The sequence below is a fragment of the Rhinatrema bivittatum genome, chromosome 5, assembly GCF_901001135.1.
Source record: "Rhinatrema bivittatum chromosome 5, aRhiBiv1.1, whole genome shotgun sequence".
NCBI lineage: Eukaryota > Metazoa > Chordata > Amphibia > Gymnophiona > Rhinatrematidae > Rhinatrema > Rhinatrema bivittatum.
Window position 1 is genome coordinate 120,916,651 of NC_042619.1, and position 21,788 is coordinate 120,938,438.

A 21,788-nucleotide genomic window follows, 5' to 3' on the forward strand; every position below is an offset into this window, starting at 1 on the left:
AGGTTTTTAAAGAGAAAAGACCCTTGTCCTTTCCCTTTGAAAATTATCCCACCAAATCTACCTGGTACTCTTTTACACACCTGCTAATATGTATGCATATGCTTTCTGAGGGAAAATTATGCATATACGTTTGAAAATAAAAAAAATGTGTGTGTAATTCTAGACTCCATCTCAGTTCCACTCCCAGGAATGCCTCTTCTCACTGTGGGTGAAAGTATGCAAATAAAGGCCCTATGCATAGTGGGCAGGCAGTTTTTATAAAGTCCATTTCCATGAGTTTTTACCTGCGGAAATGGCTTTGAAAATTACCCTCCTAATGATTTGTTTCCTGAATTCAAAAATGAATCAAGCCAGAAGACGTCAAAGTGAAGGATGCAGAGGCTATGAGACATTTATGTATTTTGACAGCACTCTTGGTCTTGCTGTTTGGGTTTCTGATTCTTGTCTCAGAATTGAACTTGAATTGTGTAATAACAGTTGGTCACAGGACCAGCCTAGTGACGTCTTACTTGGAACACTTTTGCTTTAGGAAGGGGGAAATGGGACCCTTCAAAAGTCACTTAATCTCCCAGTGTCTCACGGACTTAGTTGAAAACAAGGCATTTTTCTTAATCTGATTTTCTTGGTGAACAAATTAAATGTTTTAAATTATGTTTTAAACATAACTGACTTGGGGCGGGGAGGGTAAAATCACTTACCTAAGTCGGTTTCTCAACCTTTTCAGGTTGAGCTACTCCATGTCTTCTCTGTAATACTTTTAGCTCCCACCTACCTCCAAAATAAAGTTAAATGAGCTTTCTTAAGTACTATAGAATGTAGTATAATTGAGGTGTTTTTTGCATTGGGCACTACTTATTTGCAAACTTTGCACTACATTTCAAAGAGAAAATGTGCATGTATCAAAGTACCTGTGGACATGTGCCATCTCTCTTTCGTGCAGCTACTTTTTCGATGGAAAATATTGTCAGAGTAGCATAGTAATGACAGCAGAAAAGGATTAAGTGGTCCATCCAGTCTGCCTAGCATGCTTAAGGTAGTATCTGCTGTGCCATGAAGGTTTCTCCCAAGTTTCTCTTAAGGATAGTAACTGCCACTATGTGCAGTTGTCTCCAAGCCTTATGAAATGGATAGGAATATTTGCAATCAAAACCAAGCAACTTCCAAACCCATAAAAAGCTATTGCTAGCAACATTTTTACTGGGTGAGGAGCCTCGTTGAAAATTCAGACAATGCTGCTTGATGTGCTTTGCTTTTGGACTTAGCCATAGAAGCAGTCCTGTGCTTTTTCCCTTATGTCTGTGTATCAGTACCCCAGACCGTAAAAGTCAGGGTCTGTATTGTTTAATATCCGAATCCAATTCCCCTTTTTCTTCACTGCCGTCGACAAAGAGTGTGACGTTACAGTTGCATCAAAAGGGATAAGGCTTCGTGATTTACCCATGCCTTCTGTTAAGGGTAGTAACTGCCGCTCCTTGCAGGTTACCCCCATGCTTATCAGAACTGTAGACCGCGAAAGTCAGGGCCCTCACTGGTAGTTGTCTGAATCCAAATTACCCCCCCCCCCCCAAAAAAAAATCATTGATGCAGAGAGCAATGATGCAGTTGCGTCTAAAGCATCAAGAATTATTGGTTGTGTATTAATCCCCATGTCTTCTGTTAAGGGTAGTAACCGCCACACCAAGCAGGTTGCCCTCATGAACCTTTTTCTTCATTTCTATCCTTTAGTCTTTAGGCATTCATAGTGTTATCCCATGCTCCTTTGAATTCTTTGATTATTTTTGTCCTTCCCATCTCCTCTGGAAGAACATTCCTGGCATCCACCACCCTCATGAAGAAATATTTCCTGATGTTGGTTCTGAGTCATCCCTACTGGAGTTTCATTTTGTAACCAACCCCCCCCCTTCCCCCAAGTTCTACTGTTCTCTTTCCAACAGAGAATGTTCTAAGTTTGTGCATCATTAAAACCTTTCAGCTATCTGAAGGTCTGTATCATATCACCCCTGCACTCCTCTCTTCTAGGGAATACATATTTAGATCCTTCAGCCTCTCCTCAAAGGTCGTCCGATAGAGAGCCCACACCATTTTGGTAAAAAACGGAAGCACCATCTTCTTTTTTTAGGAAGGTTCATAATGCTTCTTCTCTACCCCTTGCAGTTCAGTTGCTTGAATATTGTTTTTGACATAAAGAGCTATTCCTCCCTCTTTTCTGTCCTCTCTGTCCTTCCTTAACAAGTTAAAGCCCAGGGTGGCCATATCCCATTCATGAGAATCGGCAAACCATGTCTCCATAACAGCAAAAATGTTCACGGCCACCTCCACCATTAGGGCCTGCAGATCTGGGATTTTATTGCCCAGAATATGAGCATTTGTGGTCATAGCTTTCCAGGTGCTCTTCTTAATCACCTTTTCTGCTTTTTTGAGGTAAGAATGTAGCCTACATGTTCTTCCATCCTCCCGTCTAAATATGTCCCCAGGAGTACCTTCTCTAAATGTTCCGCAATGTATGTTGGAAGGAATCTTTGGAAGCGGATGATTTTTTTTTTTTTTTGTAATTTATATTTATTGGTTTTTGAAATATAAATCGTACAAACAGTAACTTATGTTAGCAATACAATTGTTAAAGAGAAACATCAAATACTGGCAGCAACATGACCTATACAAACATTAGGATCAACATTTGAAACCAATAATAGTTACTAATATCCTTTACCTTGTAAGTGACATCAATGACTTTGTAAGATCAATTACCTTGTAAGGAACCCCCCCCCCCTTCCGTTTCCTTATCCCTCCCCCTCCCTTACCACCCTCTACCCTTTGTGTGTGTCATATTGAAGACTGGTAACCAGTGGCAGCTTATTCACTAGCTAGTCATAGGATTCAAGTAATCTTTCAGGGTTTCCAGATTTTGTCCAGAGCCATCCTTCGTGTCTCGGAGGCATCTTGACCGCAGGTATATTCTAACGTGAACAATTTGATCAACAATCTGAACCACTGGTCATGTTGCGGTATCTCTTCCAACACCCAGCAGGCAAGAATAGTTTGGGTTTTTTTCCCGGTCAGGCTCACTTTTTGTATGAATTTTAAGCCATATTTATCCATACTTGCAAGGAGTACCTGAGCTACTCCAAATAGCCACAACATGGGATTGACTGGCAGGTCGGTAGACAGTAAGTACTTTCAGGTGGAAATAAGTTTCTGCCAAAAGGTCATGATTTCTACACAGGTCCAGAAATTGTGCGTAAAAGAGCCCACACCTTGCTTGCATTTGAGACGTGGGGGAGTCACCTTTGCGAGCCTTATACGCTCTATCGGTCGCCATATAAAATTGTCTTAAAAATTTGAACTGCAGCTCCTGATATAATACATTTTCCAATCACGCATGTACTTCCCCCAATACAATGCAAATACTCTTGTCTAGTCAACGAAAAAGCAGCGCTTTACTATATGCAGCAATAGTGGGTTTTTGGAACTTATAGGCTAGCACTATACCATGGAGGGCCCAGAATTGAGGCATGACTTGCAGAGATTGCCCCTGTGTATGGCAAAAATTCCTCAATTGCAAATATGCAAAGTAATCTGTGGTGGTAAAGTATTTTTCACACTATAAGATGCACCTGACCATAAGAAAAAAAAATTTCTGTCCCCATGAGGAGCTCTGTACAGAGCTCCCCCCTGGTGGCTGGCTGTGTGATTTTTTTTTCGTTTTGTTTTTTATAGTAAGGCAGAGAACATCCACACAGGTACTCACACTCACTGGTTTTCTCTCCCTCACATACATACATAGGCTCTTTCACACTCACTAGCTCTCTCCCCCACTCAACTCACTAGCTCTCCCTCACATATACACATACCCACAGACAATCACACATTCAGACTCTCCCTCATACACACAGCTCTCTCACACCAGTTATTTTAAACTTTCATGACTGCTCCAAAGTTCAATAATAAATAGGCAGGGCTATATTACATTGATTAGGAGAGCAATTTGCTCCTAATATTTCAACAGGTAGCCACGTAATCAGCACAGGCAGTAATTCTATTTGCTTTTCATTAATTTCAGCTGTCAAACTGCTAATCTGTTCTGAAAAGCCACATTGCTTCATATGCAAGAAACATTTTATCAGAAATCACTGAAACACACAAAGAACCAAAAAAGCAAAGGTCGGTGTCATGTATTCTCCATCCCAGGCAGTATACCACCCCCATGACCCTCCAATACATCCAAGCAAATGAGAAGGAAATGGCCTGCACCAACCACAAACCCCGATGCCATGTATTGTCCTCCGCCAGCAGAGCCCGAGCTCCTCACTGGCCTGCCATTCACGGGGTGCATCTCACTGCAAAGATCGGCGTGGTGCAGGTCAGACATCAGCTGTTAGGACCTCGTGCACTACGGAGGCCCCTCCAGTTCAAACAGCTCCCTGCCGGTCTGCTGTTCCCAGAGTGCATCTTGCTGAGAAGGCCGGCGCAGCGCAGGTCAAATGCCAGCCATCTGAACTGGAGGGGCCTCCGTAGCCCACGTGGTTCGGGTGGCTGATGTCTGGCCTGTGCCGCGCCGGCCCTTGCGGCGGGGTGTGCCCCAGGAGCAGCAGACCGGCAAGGAGCTTGAGCTTCGCCGGCAGAGGACAACACACAGCATCGGGGCCCATGGTCAGCGCGGGCCATCTCCCTCGCATCTGTCCAGCCGCACCAGAGGGTCGTGGGGGCGGTGTGCATTTGACCTGCGCCGCCATGCTGATTGAGCTGAGTTGGGGGAGGAGGAAGTGGACGGCGTGCGAGAGGGAGAGATGCTACATTTGCTCCATAAGACGCACTGACATTTTCTCCCCACTTTTGGGGGAAAAAAGTGAGTCTTATGGAGTGAAAAATACGGTATATCTGTTGGAGTTCAGAAAATGTATATGGTTGACCAGTATCCTTTGAAAAACATTGATACACCCATATCAACCCCTTAGTTTTCCACCTATGAAACACCAATGAGGCAGCCGCTGGGGGAAAGAGTTGATGGTCACATATGGTTAAAAACGCTGTGAGCCGCGAAGGCAATTTGACTTGTGAACAAAGAAAGGCCCATGTCTTACGGCATGCTTGTATCAGCGGTTGGGATGCTACCCTTGTTGGTAGCATAGCTCTAGGGATCTGAAGTAAAGGATTCAGGGTCTGCATCCCCCACCAAAATTTTAAAAGGTTTTGAGGAGTGTAATGAGAAGTACCACCCAGGAGATCTTTTACATGCCGGAGGAGACAAGCCAGATTATACCTACAAAGGTTAAGGCAACTCAAACCCCGTTTTGCTGGCGGTTGCATCAATACTGGAAGTGCAATACGGGCCCGGCGCCTATTCCAAATAAATTTCCTGAACAGAGTGCCCACTTCTCAACATTCCTTTCTGGTGAGCCACAGAGGTGTCATTTGCAGAATATAGAGCCACCTCGGTAAGATCATTATTTTAATTAACTGTATCCTACCTGACAGTGACAAAGGCAAGCCCTGCCATTTTTTGAGCTTGTGTGCCGTGTCCTACATCAGAGGGCTAATGTTAAGTCTATGAAAATCTGTTACTTCAGAAGAAATTTTGATACCCATGCTGTATCCACCCATTTCAATGGGAAGGGGCCCTGCCATGTCAGTTTCACTTTCTCCCCTACATCTAAAGTCTCAGATTTATCTTTATTAATTCAGAGGCCCACAAATTTGCCGTATGCCTCCTGAATGTCTAACAGAGGACCTAACAATTTCTGGGGATTCGTAAGATATATTAAAATATCATCTGCAAAGGCTGCGATTTTGAACGTATGAGGTCCAGCCCCAAATCCTTTGATTTCTGGAGTTCTAGCTATTTTCCTGAGGAGGGGGTCTATGGCCAAAATATATAAAAGTGGCGAGAGGGGACAGCCTTGGCGGACTCCTCTATTGATACGCAAACCTTCCAATTTGAAACCATTTGCTACTATATGTGACATAGGATGAGAATAGAGCATATGTATGTAATCTAGAAAATAACCCTCAAAACCATATCTTTGCAGAACCGAAAATAAGTCAGACCAGGACACCCGGTCAAACGCTTTTTCCGAATCAAATCCTATTGCTAGCGCTGGGGTTTTTTGAAATAGGGAAGAAGACATAGCGGTCAGCAGTTTGATGAGGTGGGCACATGCCGGCCGATTCTTAACAAAGCCAACTTGATGTTCTGAAATGAGATGAGGGAGCAGTTTACTGAGTCTATTAGCCAGTATCTTGGCCAATATCATAAGATCACAGTTAAGCAGTGACATGGGACGATATGAGGCAGGGGATAGAAGATCCTTCCCCGGCTTGGGAAGAGCTGTAATATGGGCTGTGTTAAATTGAGCCAGTAAGGATTGCATTTGGGCCGCCTCATTAAAAAAATTACTAAGTGGTGTGGCTAGATGGTGTAAGATTTTATAAAAATCAAAAGAAAAGCCATCCGACCCTGGAGCTTTCCCCACCTTACTGGTAAAGATGGCATTAAGACCCTCCAAGGGGAGAATAGGCCTTTTCAAATATGACAGTTGGGTCACCGAGAGGGTGGGAAGAGGTAAATCGGCAAAAAAAGCATCTTCCTCCAGGGCGCCCCCGTAACATCATCTGTATATAATTGTTCGTAAAAGAGACAAAAGACTTCACAGACATCCTTACGTGAGGTAACCATATGGCCTGCTGCAGTTCTCATGGAGGGAATAAAAGTTTTCCCTCGATGTGACCTAATAAGATTGGGCAGATGTTTCCCTGCCTTGTTCCCATAACAAAAAAAATTCCTCTCTGCTGTTTGAAAGGCTTTTTGTGCTCTCTGATGCAGGACACAGTTGAGATCTTCCAAAACTTTAAAGTATTCTTTTTGGGAATTTAAAGTCGGATGTAATGTCAGAGTCTGTTTAATGTTCCCAATCGTGCTTCCAGATTCAAGATTTGTTTGAGTTTCTTCGCACGTGCCGTTACATACGATATGATTTCCCCCCTTAATACTACCTTGGCTGCCTCCCAATACAATTGTGGATCAGAGAAATATTGGTGGTTATGAGTATCATATTCCTCCCATTTTTTTTGAAGGAATGCCTTAAAGGTCACATCTGTGTGGAGGAAACCTGGAAAGCACCAAAACCTTTCCCCGGCTTCCCACTTCTGAAAATGTACCTCCACCCAGATCATTGCATGATCGGAAACACCTTGGGGGCCTATCACTACCTTGGAGAGTGCATGGAATCCATCCCTGGGAATAAGTATATAATCTATTCGGGACAGTGATACATGTGCCCTGGAGATATGGGTGTAATCTTTCTCTGTTGGGTGTAAAGTACACCAGGCATCCAGGAGGGAGTACTCGGAGCATAAAAAGGGGACACCCTTCCCCTCTCTGCTAGGAATATATTGTCCAGGGGGAGACTTATCCATGCTCGGATCTGCAGGAAAATTAAAATCTCCAGCCACAATTGCATAACCCTTAGCATGGGACACCAACTGCGAATGGGCATAGGTATAAAAAGTGTGAGAATATGCATTAGGGGCGTATATACAACAGATAGTGACTTCCTTACCATTAAGATGGCCAATTACCATCACCAGCCTGCCATTGGAATCCTGTATAGTATTGGAAACAGTGAAGGATGCAGATTTATTTACTAAGATTGCCACCCCACCTTTTTTCCCTGAGGCCGGTGTGTAATGACAGGACCCAACCCAATCTCGTTTTAACTTCTGACTTTCCAGAACGGAAAGATGTGTCTCCTGAATACATGCAGTCTTGGGTTTACAGGATTTATGCTGTTTGAGGACCTGATATCTCTTAATTGGAGATCCCAGCCCATTCACATTCCAAGATATAATTCTAGTATTGTCTCCCATTTTGAGATTCAAAGGTTACTGATTTGCGTAAAGGCATTTTAGATACTTGTATATTATAGCAAGCTCCCACATGATATTACTCCCTTCTAGAAATGGAACACCTCCCCGCTTCCCAGACCTCCCATGAGAAATTCCCCCAGACAAAACATATCCCACACATGGCATAACATACATAGACATGCCACCCCTACTGTGATTCTTAAAGGCTATCTTATTCCAGAAACACCTTTGAACTTGCATCTGCAACAAACACACACATCTCCCCTTCCTCCCCCTCCCATCCTTTACTTCTCGTTCATTCAGTCCCCCAATCCACATCTCCTCAACCTCTCTTCCTTTCCGTTGCTGAGGCTGAGAGTTCTCCACAACATCTAAGTCACCTGCTATGGGGTAGATATCAAGCTAGTGTGTGGTCAGGTGCTCCACTCCGAAACTCCTCTTGCATGAAAGTTCGATGGACCCTCCTCAAGTCCACAAATATTGAGACCCTGAAGACATATATTCTATATTCCTGTGATGAAAAAAAGAGAAAACAAACTTTAGGCTGAATTCTAACGGAACTTGACTGACAACAGTAGCTATATGAGAGAGAATATGTGTGCATTAAAGCAAGACTCCTGTGCATGCTAAATGATCACATCAATGTTATATTGTCAGGAGGCCAATACAGCGAATACATACTGAGATGGGTCCAATGTTGGCTCGACACTGAAACTAAAATCCTCCAGACGCTAGACGTCTCAGCGCTGCTCAAACGTATAAACTCCAACTGGAAAAACTGAAGACTATTTAGGAATCATGACTTGTATGTCTGTCTGCACATTTTACCACTTCCATCTCATAATGCAGCAAAGCCTCTTCGCCCAGCTAGACGCGTGGACAAAATGGCCGCCGTCATCCCTCTGGTTCATCGCAAAACTGTAGTCATAAATTTCTGTCCCTCTTCTGGCGATTCAAAGAAAGAAATCTGATTATCGTGCCACACTTTTAGGCGGGCCAGGAACTGAAGGGAGAATCGTACTTGCTTCTCAAATAATGCAGAACATATGGGTGAGAAGCTCCTCCTTAACCCAGAGACCTTATCAGAATAATCTTGGAAGATTCGAAAGTTTTTACCATCATAGGTGAGGTCAGGGATTTTTCGGTACGTTTGGAGGAGAGCTTGCTTATGCGCAAAATATAAAACTCTTGCAATCACCAGCTCAGTCGGGTAACTCCCTCCTTGCACTGTCCCAGCCGGTGCGCTCTTTCAGCGCGGAAGGCTGAGGTGATCTCTGGTAAATGGAGAGCGTATGGAAGCCAACTCTCTAAGAAATTCCCCAGATTGTTTTCAACCAGCGTTTCTGGAAGGCCCATCAGCCGAATATTAGACCTGCGGGCTCGATTTTCCAGGTCATCTATCTTAGTAGAATGAGATTCGACCTGTTTCTCGAGAGCCAGAATTTTAAGTGCGAGGTTGTCATCTTCTATCAGACCGACCCTCCCTTCTAGCCTTTCAAATTGCGGGTTAATTTCATCTAGAGCCATACAAACGTCTAAAATTTGGGTGGATATAGCCGCAAGTTTCATATCGAGAGCTTCCATTATGATAACTTTAAAATTCTCCGTCATGGCGGGTGTAAGATCTAAAGTCGTAGTCGGGGCTGAGGTCGCCGCCATTTTGGGCTCAGCCAATTTCGTTTTTTCTTTTTCCTTTTTCCCGCTCGTATCGGCATTCGGGGGGGGGAGGGGGGGGCGGTTCATGTAGGAGGTTATGGACATGTACCTTCTTTTCGTCAAATGTTCTGAGGAGTTTTGTGCAATTACAATGCCAGGATAATTGAAAGAACAGAGCGAAGCACCCGGAGCCCTTCTAAACACGACCTCCTTTTCTCACCACATCACGTGATCTCCAAGCGGATGGTTTTTATATGGGTAAATTGCCATATAGTTTCGTAAATGGAGTTGAAACTTATTCGACAAAGTTGCATCAAACCAACCATCTCATGCACCCCCCCTTAGCTTACAGTCCTTCCCATGCCCCCCACCCTCTATTTTAGAGCCACTGACCTCAGTAACAGTTTGTTTTGCATTTTTATTTTGTGTCTCCAGCAGCTGTCAAGAAAACAATGCACTATGAAAAGAAAAACAGTGGCATATATTAAATAGTGAATGTGAGAATAAAATCTGAAACTATGCTTAACAATGTTAGAGCAAATTGCATTGATTAAAATAATATCTTTTTACAATGTGACAGACACCAGTTTAGAAAGAGTGGTGTTTATGCTATTTTAATTCCTTGCATATGCCCCTTCCGGGAGCCAAGTTACCTGCTTGGTTGCTAGATTTTTAAAATATATTTTCTTCCTCCTGTAATTAATTTGGAAAACCAATGATATGAAGTTATGCTCTTTGATGCTGCACCTTTCTTTTAAGGTGCCAGCATACATGGATCCTTTTGCCTTTTTCCTGGCATTATGATGCGAAAAATCAACTAAGAGTCCAAGTATGCGGCGAGCAGCTTTAAAAATGGCATCGAGAGAGCATTTCTGGTTATTGGTTTGCTGAATATTTACAAAAAACAGGAACTAGAGAAGGTAGCTTAAGAATTTAGCTGCACATAAAAGGAATTAGGAAATACCATTACCTTTGTGGGCCATAAACGGAGTCAGCTTTTGGCCTATGCAGTCACACAGGGTGTCATCCCTTAGTGGGCGCCAGTAAGTCCTTCCAATGTAGCTTCCTCTCACTTCCCCAGTACTGGCCTTAGAGCAGAAGAATGCTACATTCCAAGGGCCAAATAGCAGTTGCTAGCCTGCAGGGCCTAAGAACAGGTACTGCTGACTTACTCTTGTCCCTCAAGGCCAAAGAACAGTTTGCTGCTCCTGCTCTTGATGCTGCCCCTCCTGAGATGGCCCACACTACAAAGCTGACGATCAGCTGTCACACCCCTACCTACCCTGCAGCCTGACATACAGAAAAGCATAGCAAGTGGCTGGTGCTTCTAACTTCCTTTTTTTGCCAACTGCTCCTCTTCCTCTTGCATGTTTTGGTACAAACAGCAGATCTTCTTTCTTGGATGAGAAGCCAGCAGAGAGAGGAGTATGTTAGCACCGGTGACTGGCTCTACTCTCCTGCCTGTGGGGCCACAGGAAGGGAGAGGGAGGGAAAGTAAGGGAGGGAGAAGGATGATGGGAGAGGGATGGGGAGGATGGAAGTGTGGAAGGTGAGGAATGCAGTAGGGTAGAAGATGAACATGAAAGGTGAGGGAGGGGAAAGAATGGAAGGTAACAGAATTGGTAGGGGACGATAGAAAAACTGGAGGGGAATATAAAATGATTGGAAGGTAGGGGAGGCTGATGGACTGGGAAGAGGGTTGGAAAGTGTAGGGAGGTGGATTTAAAGAGAGGTGGGTTGGAAAATGAGGAGGAGGTGTGTTGTAAGTTGAGGAAGGACGGGGTTTCAGAGAGTAAGAAATGAGGCAGCTGTTGAGGAAAAGGACAAGGGAGCGAGATAGTAGATGATGAAGAGTGCAACGCAAAAAGAAGGAGAGAGAAGACTGGGAGGAGGTGATATTTGGAGAAAGTTCAGGAACTGTAGGATTGGGACAGATAGAACTGAAGAGAGAAAAGAAGGGGTGAAATCTAGTTATGATTTCATAGTGGACACAGAGATCAAGAAAAATAAGATGACAGAGAAAGATCTAGGAAAGGAAGTGAAGACAGGCGAGGGAGAAAACATAGAAAATGGACTGGAGACCCTGAAAAAGGACTTAGTAGACTGACTACAGGAAAACAGAAAAAAAAGAAGTGAGCAAAGTGATTAGAAAAATAATAGGGCTGATTAAATGGTGCTATCTGAATATTTGGCCATTCTTAGCAACCGCCATTTATCTATCTAAATATTTATCCAGCTAAACAGTTAGCCAGATAAGTGATGGGTGGGGCGGAAGCATTCTGGGATAGAGCTACTTCTCCAGCTAACTGGCTTACGGGCTGATACAGTATAAATCGTGCAATACAGTAAATTAATTTATTTAAATTAGGGTCCGTGGCAAAAAGAAGCGCTAGGGACACTAGCACATCACTAGCGCCTCTTTTTGAACAGGAGCGGCGGCTGTCAGCGGGTTTGACAGCCGACGCTCAATTTTGCCGGCATCTGTTCTCGAGCCCGCTGACAGCCACGGGTTCGGAAACCGGACGCCGGCAAAATTGAGCGTCCGGTTTTCAACCCGCGAGCCATGGGCCCATTTAACATTTTTTTTTTTAATTTTTTACTTTTTTTTAACTTTTGGGGCCTCCAACTTAATATTGCCATGATATTAAGTCTGAGGGTGCACAGAAAAGCCTAATAGGGCCATTAACATGCACTGTACTGTATCGGCCTGTTAGTTAGCCGGACAAGTCTAGGACAGCTATTTGACTGTCCTATAGTTAGCCAGATAAGCTTATCTGGCTAACTAACAGATAGTTGAGCATATTCAGTGGCATGGCTACACTGCTGAATATCTTGTCCTAGTTAGCCAGATAAGTTTATCCAGCTAACTTGCTCAACCAGATAGAAGCTGAATATTGGCTTCAAAATATCCAGAGAACAAAGGGAGAAAAAGGCATTTTATTTTCAGTTTATTGAATGGATTACAATTTTGGGAATGTACATTTGATATCTTTGGTTTAGATATTCAGAAATACTTGCCTAAGTGAGTTAGCCGGATAAGATTTATTCAGTTAACTTGCACAGGATATTCAGTAGCACAGCTATGCCTCTGATTATACCTGAAAATGTTGTTAGTTAGCTCAATAAGCTTCTGTTTAAGGCTCTGTAGCAATCCTGCTCATTTTGTTTTTCCAGTTGAAGTTGTATTGTGTTATAGGGCCTGTTGCTGTTTGAATCCTGTGAGTTAGTGCTGTTTTGGTATGGCAGGTTTGCTATATAGGTTCTGAGTGACATTTTTTTTGCAAGATTTTATGCTGCATCACTGTGCCTGGTTGTGGAGGGAGTTTTTGTTTGTGTTGTGACACCACACTTTGAATATTTTGTATGATGAGTTGAAGGAGAACCTCCTAGTTCTGCTCTGTACGAATTGTTGGAGGAGTTTCTGTGAGCATGGGGTATATACTTAGTAAACTTGAGGTGAAGGGTTTATATTGAGGTTCTATTCCATCCTATATAGACCCCAGACTTCATTTGTGTTGTCTGACTTAATTAGGGGGGATGGAATGAGGGGCAGTGTGATGGCATCAGCAGTGCCTAGGGTTGGCAAAAACCTAATATTGTCACTGGAAGGGGAAAAATTGGGTAGGGATCAGCGGGGTAGGAGTAGGAAATATCCCTGAAGAGGATGCAGGCGGTGGCATAAATAGAGCCAGTATTTTTCACTGGGGTTCTTTGGGGGAGGGAGGGGGGGAATTATTCCAAATTCAGTTTTCGCACAGGTTGCTGATTAGCCTAGAGCCGGCCCTGGCTTTAAGAGTAATTGGAAAGCTGGGGTTTCTGAAAGAGCATTTCAGAGAAGGAATAGGCGCTGGGACTCAGACAGATTTGCTTGCCTGTACTCTAGACTCTTTCCGGGGGTAATATAGAGATTTCTCAGGCCCCGACCGTGAGTCAAAGAGCTGAACTCGAGAGGTGAGTTAAGAGCAAAGGCAGCAGCTCAGAGGTAAATTCTGTGGTGAGGGTTAGAAAATGTTTCTTTTGACAAAAACAAACCGGGTAAAGCAGTGGGCAAACAAACACTCTCTAACTGGCTAGCAGATTGTATAGACTTCTGCTATGAAAAAGCAGGTCTTTCTCTTCAGGGATGAGTAAAGGCGCACTCAGTTAGTGTGCTACTGAGGCTGCCATTGCTCTATCATTCCGTACCGATTGCTGACATCTGCAAAGCTGCAACATGGAGCTCTCTTCACACATTTACAGCCCATTACTGCTTGGACAAGGAAGGGCGACAAGATTCAGCCTTTGGACAATCTGTCGTAAAGAACTTGTTTTCAGTGTAACCCCAACTCCTACATCCAACCTGCTGTGATTTCAGGCTGCCTCATTTTTTCCCATCATCGCACCAGTTGTGCCCGTTGCACAAGTTGTATGCTGTTGGCCCAACACAAAGATGACTCAGCCTGTAGCTTGCTAATCACTCGTATGTGAGGGCTATCATCCTGCTTGTCCTGGGATAAAGCAAAATTTCTTACCTGTAATAGGTGTTATCCCAGGACAGCAGGATGTAGTCCTCATGAAACCCTCCCGCCACCCCGCGGAGTTGGGTCCGATACGTTTTATTATTTTATTTTTTGCCTAAAGCTTATTGCTACAAATTAGACTGAAGGGAAGACCCCCTGTGGCTCGAGGGATCTGGGCATGCTGGGCATGCTCAGTGTGCCAGTCAAAAGTCTCTAGAAACTTTGACAGAAGGTTTTCCGTAATAGGGCTCCGCCCAGTGATGTCACCCATATGTGAGGACTACATCCTGCTGTCCTGGGATAACACCTATTACAGATAAGCAATTTTGCTTTATAGAAATGTACATGCAAGGTCTGTTTCTTCTCAGCTGCATGAAGGTAGATACTATGATCACTCATTTGTACTAGTTATGCTGAATTTTGACTCAATATGCTAGACAAACAAGGATTAAAAATAATTATATAAGCCAGTTGCTCTTGTGGTTTATATAAAACATTAAAAGAAAAGAAAAAGGATGTTTGGCAAAGCATAAACTGTTCTGTTGCATATTAAGCTTTATATATGTATTTGAGGCAGTCAAAATAAACAGAGTCCTTGGCTGTGAAATGACATGTGAGTTGGGGAACTCTTTTTAGCTTTTATGTATATGCTGTTTACTCCACAATTTTTTTGTGCTTATGTAAAACACTGAAATGGTTTGTTCTCTGCCCTTTTTGGCTTTTTTACACTTTAATTAGATGGTAGCATGCTATTGAACATATTACTGTTTTTTCCAAAGGACTCGCATGCTTTATTTAGAGCATTTATAATCCAGTTTTCCAGAAGAAATCCTCCATCTGCTCATAGTGGAGTGCAGAATAACAAAAATCACAATTCAATACCTTTTATAAAACAATCTATCAGACACCAGACTACAAAAACATCAATAACATATAAAATTAGGTGTGATTGATATTAGAGAATTAATTATCATGTAGGTGGTCAAATGATCCATAGCTCTTTTTGATAGAAGGCTGTGGTATTTGGTTCACAGCTCTTCTGAAGTTCATAATCCCCATCACCATAACACTGAAGGAGAGCCTTCTTAAATACACATGAGCTTTCATACAGGCCGATGCAGTAAAGTGCGCTCAGGCCAAGCGCACTGTTAGCCCCCGGTTGGTCGTGCGTTTTCGACGCGCTATTTTTACCCCTTATACAGTAAGGGGTAATAGCATGTGGAAAACGCGCGGCCAACCCCCCGAAACAAATAGCACCCACAACATGCAAATGCATGTTGATGGGCCTATTAGTTATTCCCGCGCCATACAGAAAGTAAAATGTGCAGCCAAGTCACACATTTTGCTTTCAGAAATTAACGCCTGCCTTTGGCAGGCGTTAATTTCAGCCGGCACCGGGAAAGTGTACAGAAAAGCATAAAAATGGCTTTTCTGTACACCCTCCACTTAATATCATAGCGATATTAAGTCTGAGGCCCCAAAAAAAAAATAAAAAATAAAAAAAAATAAAAATTTTAAATCTGCCCGTGGCCCACGCTGGCGTCCATTTTCCAAACCTGTGGCTGTCAGCGGGTTCGAGAACCGACGCCGGTATAATTGAGCTTCTGTCAAAAAGGAGACGCTAGGGGTGCGCTAGTGTCCCTAGAGCCATCTTTTACCGTGGGCCCTCATTTGCATATTTTTTCTTTCTGAATCGGGTGCCCAGGGGAGTGGGCCTGGGCGTGTGCCAGGAGAGCGGGCGCTTGCCGGCTCTCCCGCAGGTTTTCTGTATCGGCCCGATAGGGAGGGTAATTTTAGAACTATGTGCATTTAGGTGAAGTGTGCGCTTACCTTCTATACACAGACTTTCTTCCAAAATTTCAAAGCCAGATTTTGCACATAAATTAGCTTTGAAAGTTTGCGGGTAATTGGTACATGCACAGATTAACATACCAATTCACACAAAGTTACACCTCCTCTTCAGAGGGCTTAATTAGTACAGGTTAGCTGGTATGCATGCTTTTTAAAACCTAAAAGCATGTCCAGATGTTCCAGCTTCTCTCCTCCCCTCCCAGAATGCCTCTCCCTAGTTCACATAAAAATAAGTGAAAACTTTTATATGCACTAAGCCCTCGGGCTGTTTTTTTAACAGCCATTTATATATTTAAAACTTGGTTTTATGTGTGTAAATGGCTTTGAAAATTCAGTCCTAAATATACGTATTTCTATTACTTTGTAAGAACGGATTGAAAATTCTACACTGGCCCATGCATATTGTACAAATCCTGATGGAATATTTGCTGTTGATTATTAAAGATGACGATAATGGCAGGGTTTAGATTTCACATTTCAGCTTGAATTTCTTCCCTGCTCACCCACGGTCTTTCCTTTTAACTTTAGATATGAAGCCCCCCAGGTTGCCTTAAACTGTGGAATCATGCTGAGAGAATGTATCAGATATGAGCCGCTTGCCAAAATCATTCTCTGCTCAGAGCAGTTTCGAGACTTTTTCAAGTATGTGGAAATGTCAACATTTGACATCGCTTCAGACGCCTTTGCTACATTTAAGGTAAATTATTTAATATGTGCGTGTTCATCTAATTTAAAATAGCACACCATCCTTACAGATGTTTATAGGGATGTGAGAAGTTTTTTGTTTCAATATTCTTTCAACATTGTTTGAAAATGAAGCTTTATAGGAAACATTTCATAATTGTGATAAAGCTTAAAACGAGCTTAATTTCCTAGTTCGCATTTTTTTTTTTAGTGGGAAGCAGGGTTCTTTTGAAGGTCTCTTGCGCAGTTGAAGTTAACTTTGTTGTCATTACTTTTCAAAGAGATGCTCAGCACCATGACAGATCTGCTATTAAGCTGCATTGAGAATCTGCCCAGGAGCTTTAGCAATGCAGTGTATTTCAGCCAATTACAGGTATAGTATGTGAACCCTGAGTAGACCCAGAATGGCATGTACATTTCATGGAAAAAGTCAATACACCTATTTTAAACTGGTAGGGATTTTGTACAGTTTTAGGGTTTGTTTGTGGAAAGGATTGATGCAGAAAGTCTTTGGCATAATGTAGGAGATGCTGCTGTGCCATATCTCTAAACGAATTCCTGAAAACTGCTACTGTTTGAGCAACATATCTATGTATTATGCAGAGCTTTACTTGCCAGCTGATTGCACAGCTTTCAGAAATTTGTTGCAGCAGTTTAAACATTAAGACCAGCCATCAGAACTTAGGTGGGTGGGGGGGGCGGGGTGTTTGATGTCACCAGCCAAGATGGCCACCTGAGATTTCTCTCCCATCTTCAGAAAGCCCCAGTGGCATTTTTTACTAGCTTGTGTTGGAATTTTGGTGACTTAAATTGCTCTATTGTGCAGCTGAAAGAGTGGTGATGTCTACCCTGAAGAAAACTGTTGATTTGAAGCAGTTTACATTCTCAAAATTCGGTGAAGAGTTAAGCAGTATGGATGGAGATTCAGGGCCTACAGATGCATCCAGCATATTACAGAGGAATGTCGGGCCCTTGCAGCTTTAGTCCGCAGACTCTGACTTACCCTCGCGTGCCGATTTCCACGAGTGGTTCTGAAGCCTTCATAAAGATATCCACAGTAACAAAGCTGAGATGGTTGCCTTGATATCAGAGCTCCGAGAAGATTTACTAGAGATCGTGCAGCGTGTGGATGAACAAGGCGCGACTCTTGATGCACATGAACTCTAAATTGAAGTCCTTCAGAAGCTCTGCACTCCATGAAGACAATATCTCACTCTCCAAAAAAGTAGAAGATATTGAGAATAGGTCCTAGCGATGTAACCTCCATTTCCAAGGTATAGCAGAGAGCTCTAACACAATGGACTGTAAGGCCTTAATCCAGCAATTCTGCACCATTTTGATGGATTCTAAGGAGACCTCAGCCGTCCCACGCTTAGATGACATTGCCATTAAGCAGACTTGTTGAGCATTGGGCCAGAGTGTCTGTGATCGCCCGCACAATATTGTTGTTTGTTTCCACTGTTACGAAGGAGCAGGTACTTACTATTGCCAAGAAGAAGAGGATTTGACCTGAGATACCCATCAAGTCACTGTTTTTGCAGACCTTCAGTGGTCACAATGCGCAAGATGACATAGATGCAGCCTGCAGCATCGATCCTTCGTATTGAGAACTGTAAATACAGATGGCTATTTCCCTATTGTCTAGTGTTTACCGTATAAGGGACAAAGTATAAAGCAAAATCGTTGTGTGAGGCGGAAGCCATTTTGAAAGTCTTGGGATTTGTGATGGCAGCTTCCAACGCTCCTCCTAGTGCAACACTGATGCACCGAGAAGATTTCCCTGCTGGCAGCGGGTGGAAAAAAGGAGGCTGCTGACTTTAGCGTAATTCGGGTGAAATTACTCCTACCTGGGACATTACAACTTGAGTACAGTTGCTAGCTCACTCTAATGTATTGACTTCTCTTGCTGTGTTTTGTTTTGAAGGTCTGTGGTGTTTTCTGGGCTTTTCAATTTATTCTATATAATAGAGCTTCTGGGGGGGGGGGGATCTTAAAGGTCTCATGGCTTTCCCCCAGTTATGTTATTGCTCAGGGTTAAGCAGTTGTGTAGTGGTTGTATAGACCAATCTCCCTTTTAAACGTCGATCTTAAAATATTGGCCAAAGTCCTCATGAATTGGTTGAATGTATTTATTAGCACTTTGATTCACATGGACAAAGTTGGTTTTATACCGCAATGTATGACAGCATATAACGTCCATAAAATTATAGATATTCTATGGTATGCCTCCAGGGTCGATGTTCAAAGTCTTATCTATATTTATTTATTTATTAGCTTTTATATATCGACATTCGTGGGTACAAAAACATCAATTAGAAATAAATTTATTTATTTAGTAAATTTATTAATAAATGTAATTAAATTAATATTTATAAAATTATAAAATATAAATTATATACATTATAAAATTAATATTTAAAATATAAAATATAAATTATAAAATTTATATTTATAAAATTTATAAAATATTTATAAAATTAGCTTTTATATATTGACATTTGTGGGTACATCATGTATTTTATAGGTTGGATACGCAAGCTTTATGACAGACCTCAGGCTTGTGTAAACGTAAATGGTAGTTATTCCGAGCTGTTTTTAGTCAATAGGGGTACTCATCAGGGATGCCCACTATCCCCTTTGTTGTTTGCACTATTTTTGGAGCCACTGGCGCTTCAGATTCAAGGGAATGCTGCCATTCATGGGATTCAGATTGGTGACTGAGCGTATAAGTTCTCTTTGTTTGGTAACAATATTATGTTTGGTATATCCAGGTCCCAGGAGTTGCTCCGAGAAATTATGGCTGAATTGCCTAAATTCACTAAGGTTTCTGGGTTTAAAATTAACCTTGAGAAGTCTGAGGCCCTTAATATCTCTGTTCCCAAGTCATATATATTGGCTTTGCATAAGGTCTTCCCTTTTAAATGGGCTATGCACCAGCTTAAGTATCTGGGGATATATTTGGGTCCGCGATTAAATGATTTATTCAAGTTTAATTATACCCCCCTGGTTAGTGCAGTATATAAAGATTTAGAACCTGGGAAGGAATTGGTTTATCATGGTTTGGGAGGATAAACTCTTTAAAAATGAATATTTTGGCTAGCTTTCTTTATCTTTTTCAAACCATTCCAATTCCCATTTCCTCAAATATGCTGAAGCAGTGGCAGAAGTACCTTTTTTCCTTTCTTTGGAAATTGAGACCTCCCTGGGTGCCCTCCCCGGTGTCCAGACAAGCTCTTTTTTGTACCTAAATCCAGAGAGGGCTTGGGGGCACCAAATTTGGCATGGTATTGTGCAGCTGCCCAGCTCAGGGCTATTTTGGATTAGCACCGTCGGTGTAAACAGAAGTCATGGGTAACTATAGAGCAACATTTAGTGGGTGAGATGCCTTTGGGTTCATTAATATGGCAACCAGTTCAAACATGGCACTCTTTTTAGGAGAATCCGCTTAGTGCCTCAACTATGTTAAAGGTGTGGTCGCAATGGAAGGTTCCTCTTATTGGCCGCAGGAATTACTTCTGTGGTACATCTTTTTATAACAATTGTGATTTCACTCTGGGTTTGGAGATTTCTCATTTCCAGCCCTGGATAGACAAAGGGGATCGTATCATGCGGACATGTATGGGAGGTTACTCCTGTGTTGGCTTGGGACGTCTGTAAAGCTAAGTACTCTTTGGACAATAGGATGTTTTTACAGTATGAGTAATTGCATCATTTTCTGAGCAATCCCCATATTGTTAGAGACCTTACCCTGGGCAGATCTCTTTTTGAAGGTTACTGCCTACTGGCCGATAAGATGAAAGGAGTGGTTACTAAGCTATATAATTTACTAAATACTGATCTGGCGGACAAGCCATCTCACATTCAGGCTTGGGAGAGGGATGTTGGCCCAGTCACAGAGGGTGAGTGGGATACAGTCTTTCTTCAAATGGCAAAAAGCTACATTTCAGTACAACTTTTGGAAAATTCTTATAACATTTTGTTTAGGTGGTATTTGACACCGGAGCATCTGTGCCAGATGTATCCTCAGGCTGATCCTGCCTGCTGGAGACAGTGTGTGTGTGTGTGGGGGGGGCTTCTACTATCATATCCGGTGAAGGTCCTGTCAGACAAATCGAATTGACGTTTTTGATTGGGTGACTAGGGAATTGGATCGAGGAAGAGCGCTCAGTGTCATCTACTTGGATTTCAGCAAAGCTTTTGATACGGCACCGCACAGGAGGCTTGTGAATAAAATAAGTTTAGGAGTGAGTGCCAAGGTGGTGGCCTGGATTGCAAACTGGTTGATGGACAGAAGACAATGTGTGATGGTAAATGGAACTTACTCTGAAGAGAGAGTGGTGTTAAGCAGAGTGTCGCAAGGATCGGTGTTGGGACTGGTCCTGTTCAATATCTTTGTGAGCGACATTGCGGACGGGATAGAAGGTAAGTCTTTCTGCAGATGATACTAAGAGCTGCAACACAGTGGACATGCTGGAAGGAGTGGAGAGAATGAGATGGGATTTAAGGAAGCTGGAAGAGTGGTCGAAGATATGGCAGCTGAGATTCAATGCCAAGAAGTGCAGAGTCATGCATATGGGGTGTGGCAATCCGAAAGAACTGTATTTGATGGAGGGTGAAGGGCTGATGTGCACGGAGCAGGAGAGAGACCTTGGGGTGATAGTGTCTAACGATCTGAAGTCGGCGAAACAATGTGACAAGGTGATAGCTAAAGCCAGAAGAATGCTGGGCTGCATAGACAGAGGAATATCTAGTAAGAGAAAGGAAGTGATGATCCCCTTGTACAGGACCTTGGTGAGGCCTCACCTGGAGTACTGTGTTCAGTTCTGGAGACCGTATCTCCAAAGGGTCAGAGACAGGATGGAGGTGGTCCAGAGAAGGGTGACCAAAAAGATGGATGTTCTTCATAAAATGACTTATGAGGAGAGATTGAAGAACCTAAATATGTATCCCCTGGAGAAGAGGAAGAGCAGGGGTGATATGATACAGACTTTCAGATACTTGAAAAGTTTAATGATCCATGATCAACAACAAACATTTTCCGTTGGAATAAAATCAGTAGAACTAGGGGTCACGATTTGAAACTCCAGGGAGGAAGACTCAGAACCAATGTCAGGAAGTATTTCTTCACTGAGAGGATGGTAGATGCCTGGAATGCCCTTCCGGAGGAAGTGGTGAAGACTAAAATTGTGAAGGATTTCAAAGGGGCATGGGATAAACACTGTGGATACATAAAGG

General features: G+C 42.8%; 1 protein-coding gene across 5 annotated transcripts in view; it reads left to right on the forward strand.

Annotated features, from left to right (window-relative positions):
- The window catches only part of CAB39L (calcium binding protein 39 like), a 198,745-nt gene that overhangs the window by 101,709 nt on the left and 75,248 nt on the right, over positions 1 to 21,788 (forward strand). For all 5 annotated transcript variants that reach the window (XM_029602855.1, XM_029602857.1, XM_029602856.1 and 2 more), the window contains one exon: positions 16,398 to 16,566. In XM_029602855.1, coding sequence (XP_029458715.1) covers positions 16,398 to 16,566 — 169 coding nt within the window. The remainder of the gene's footprint in view (positions 1 to 16,397; positions 16,567 to 21,788) is intronic.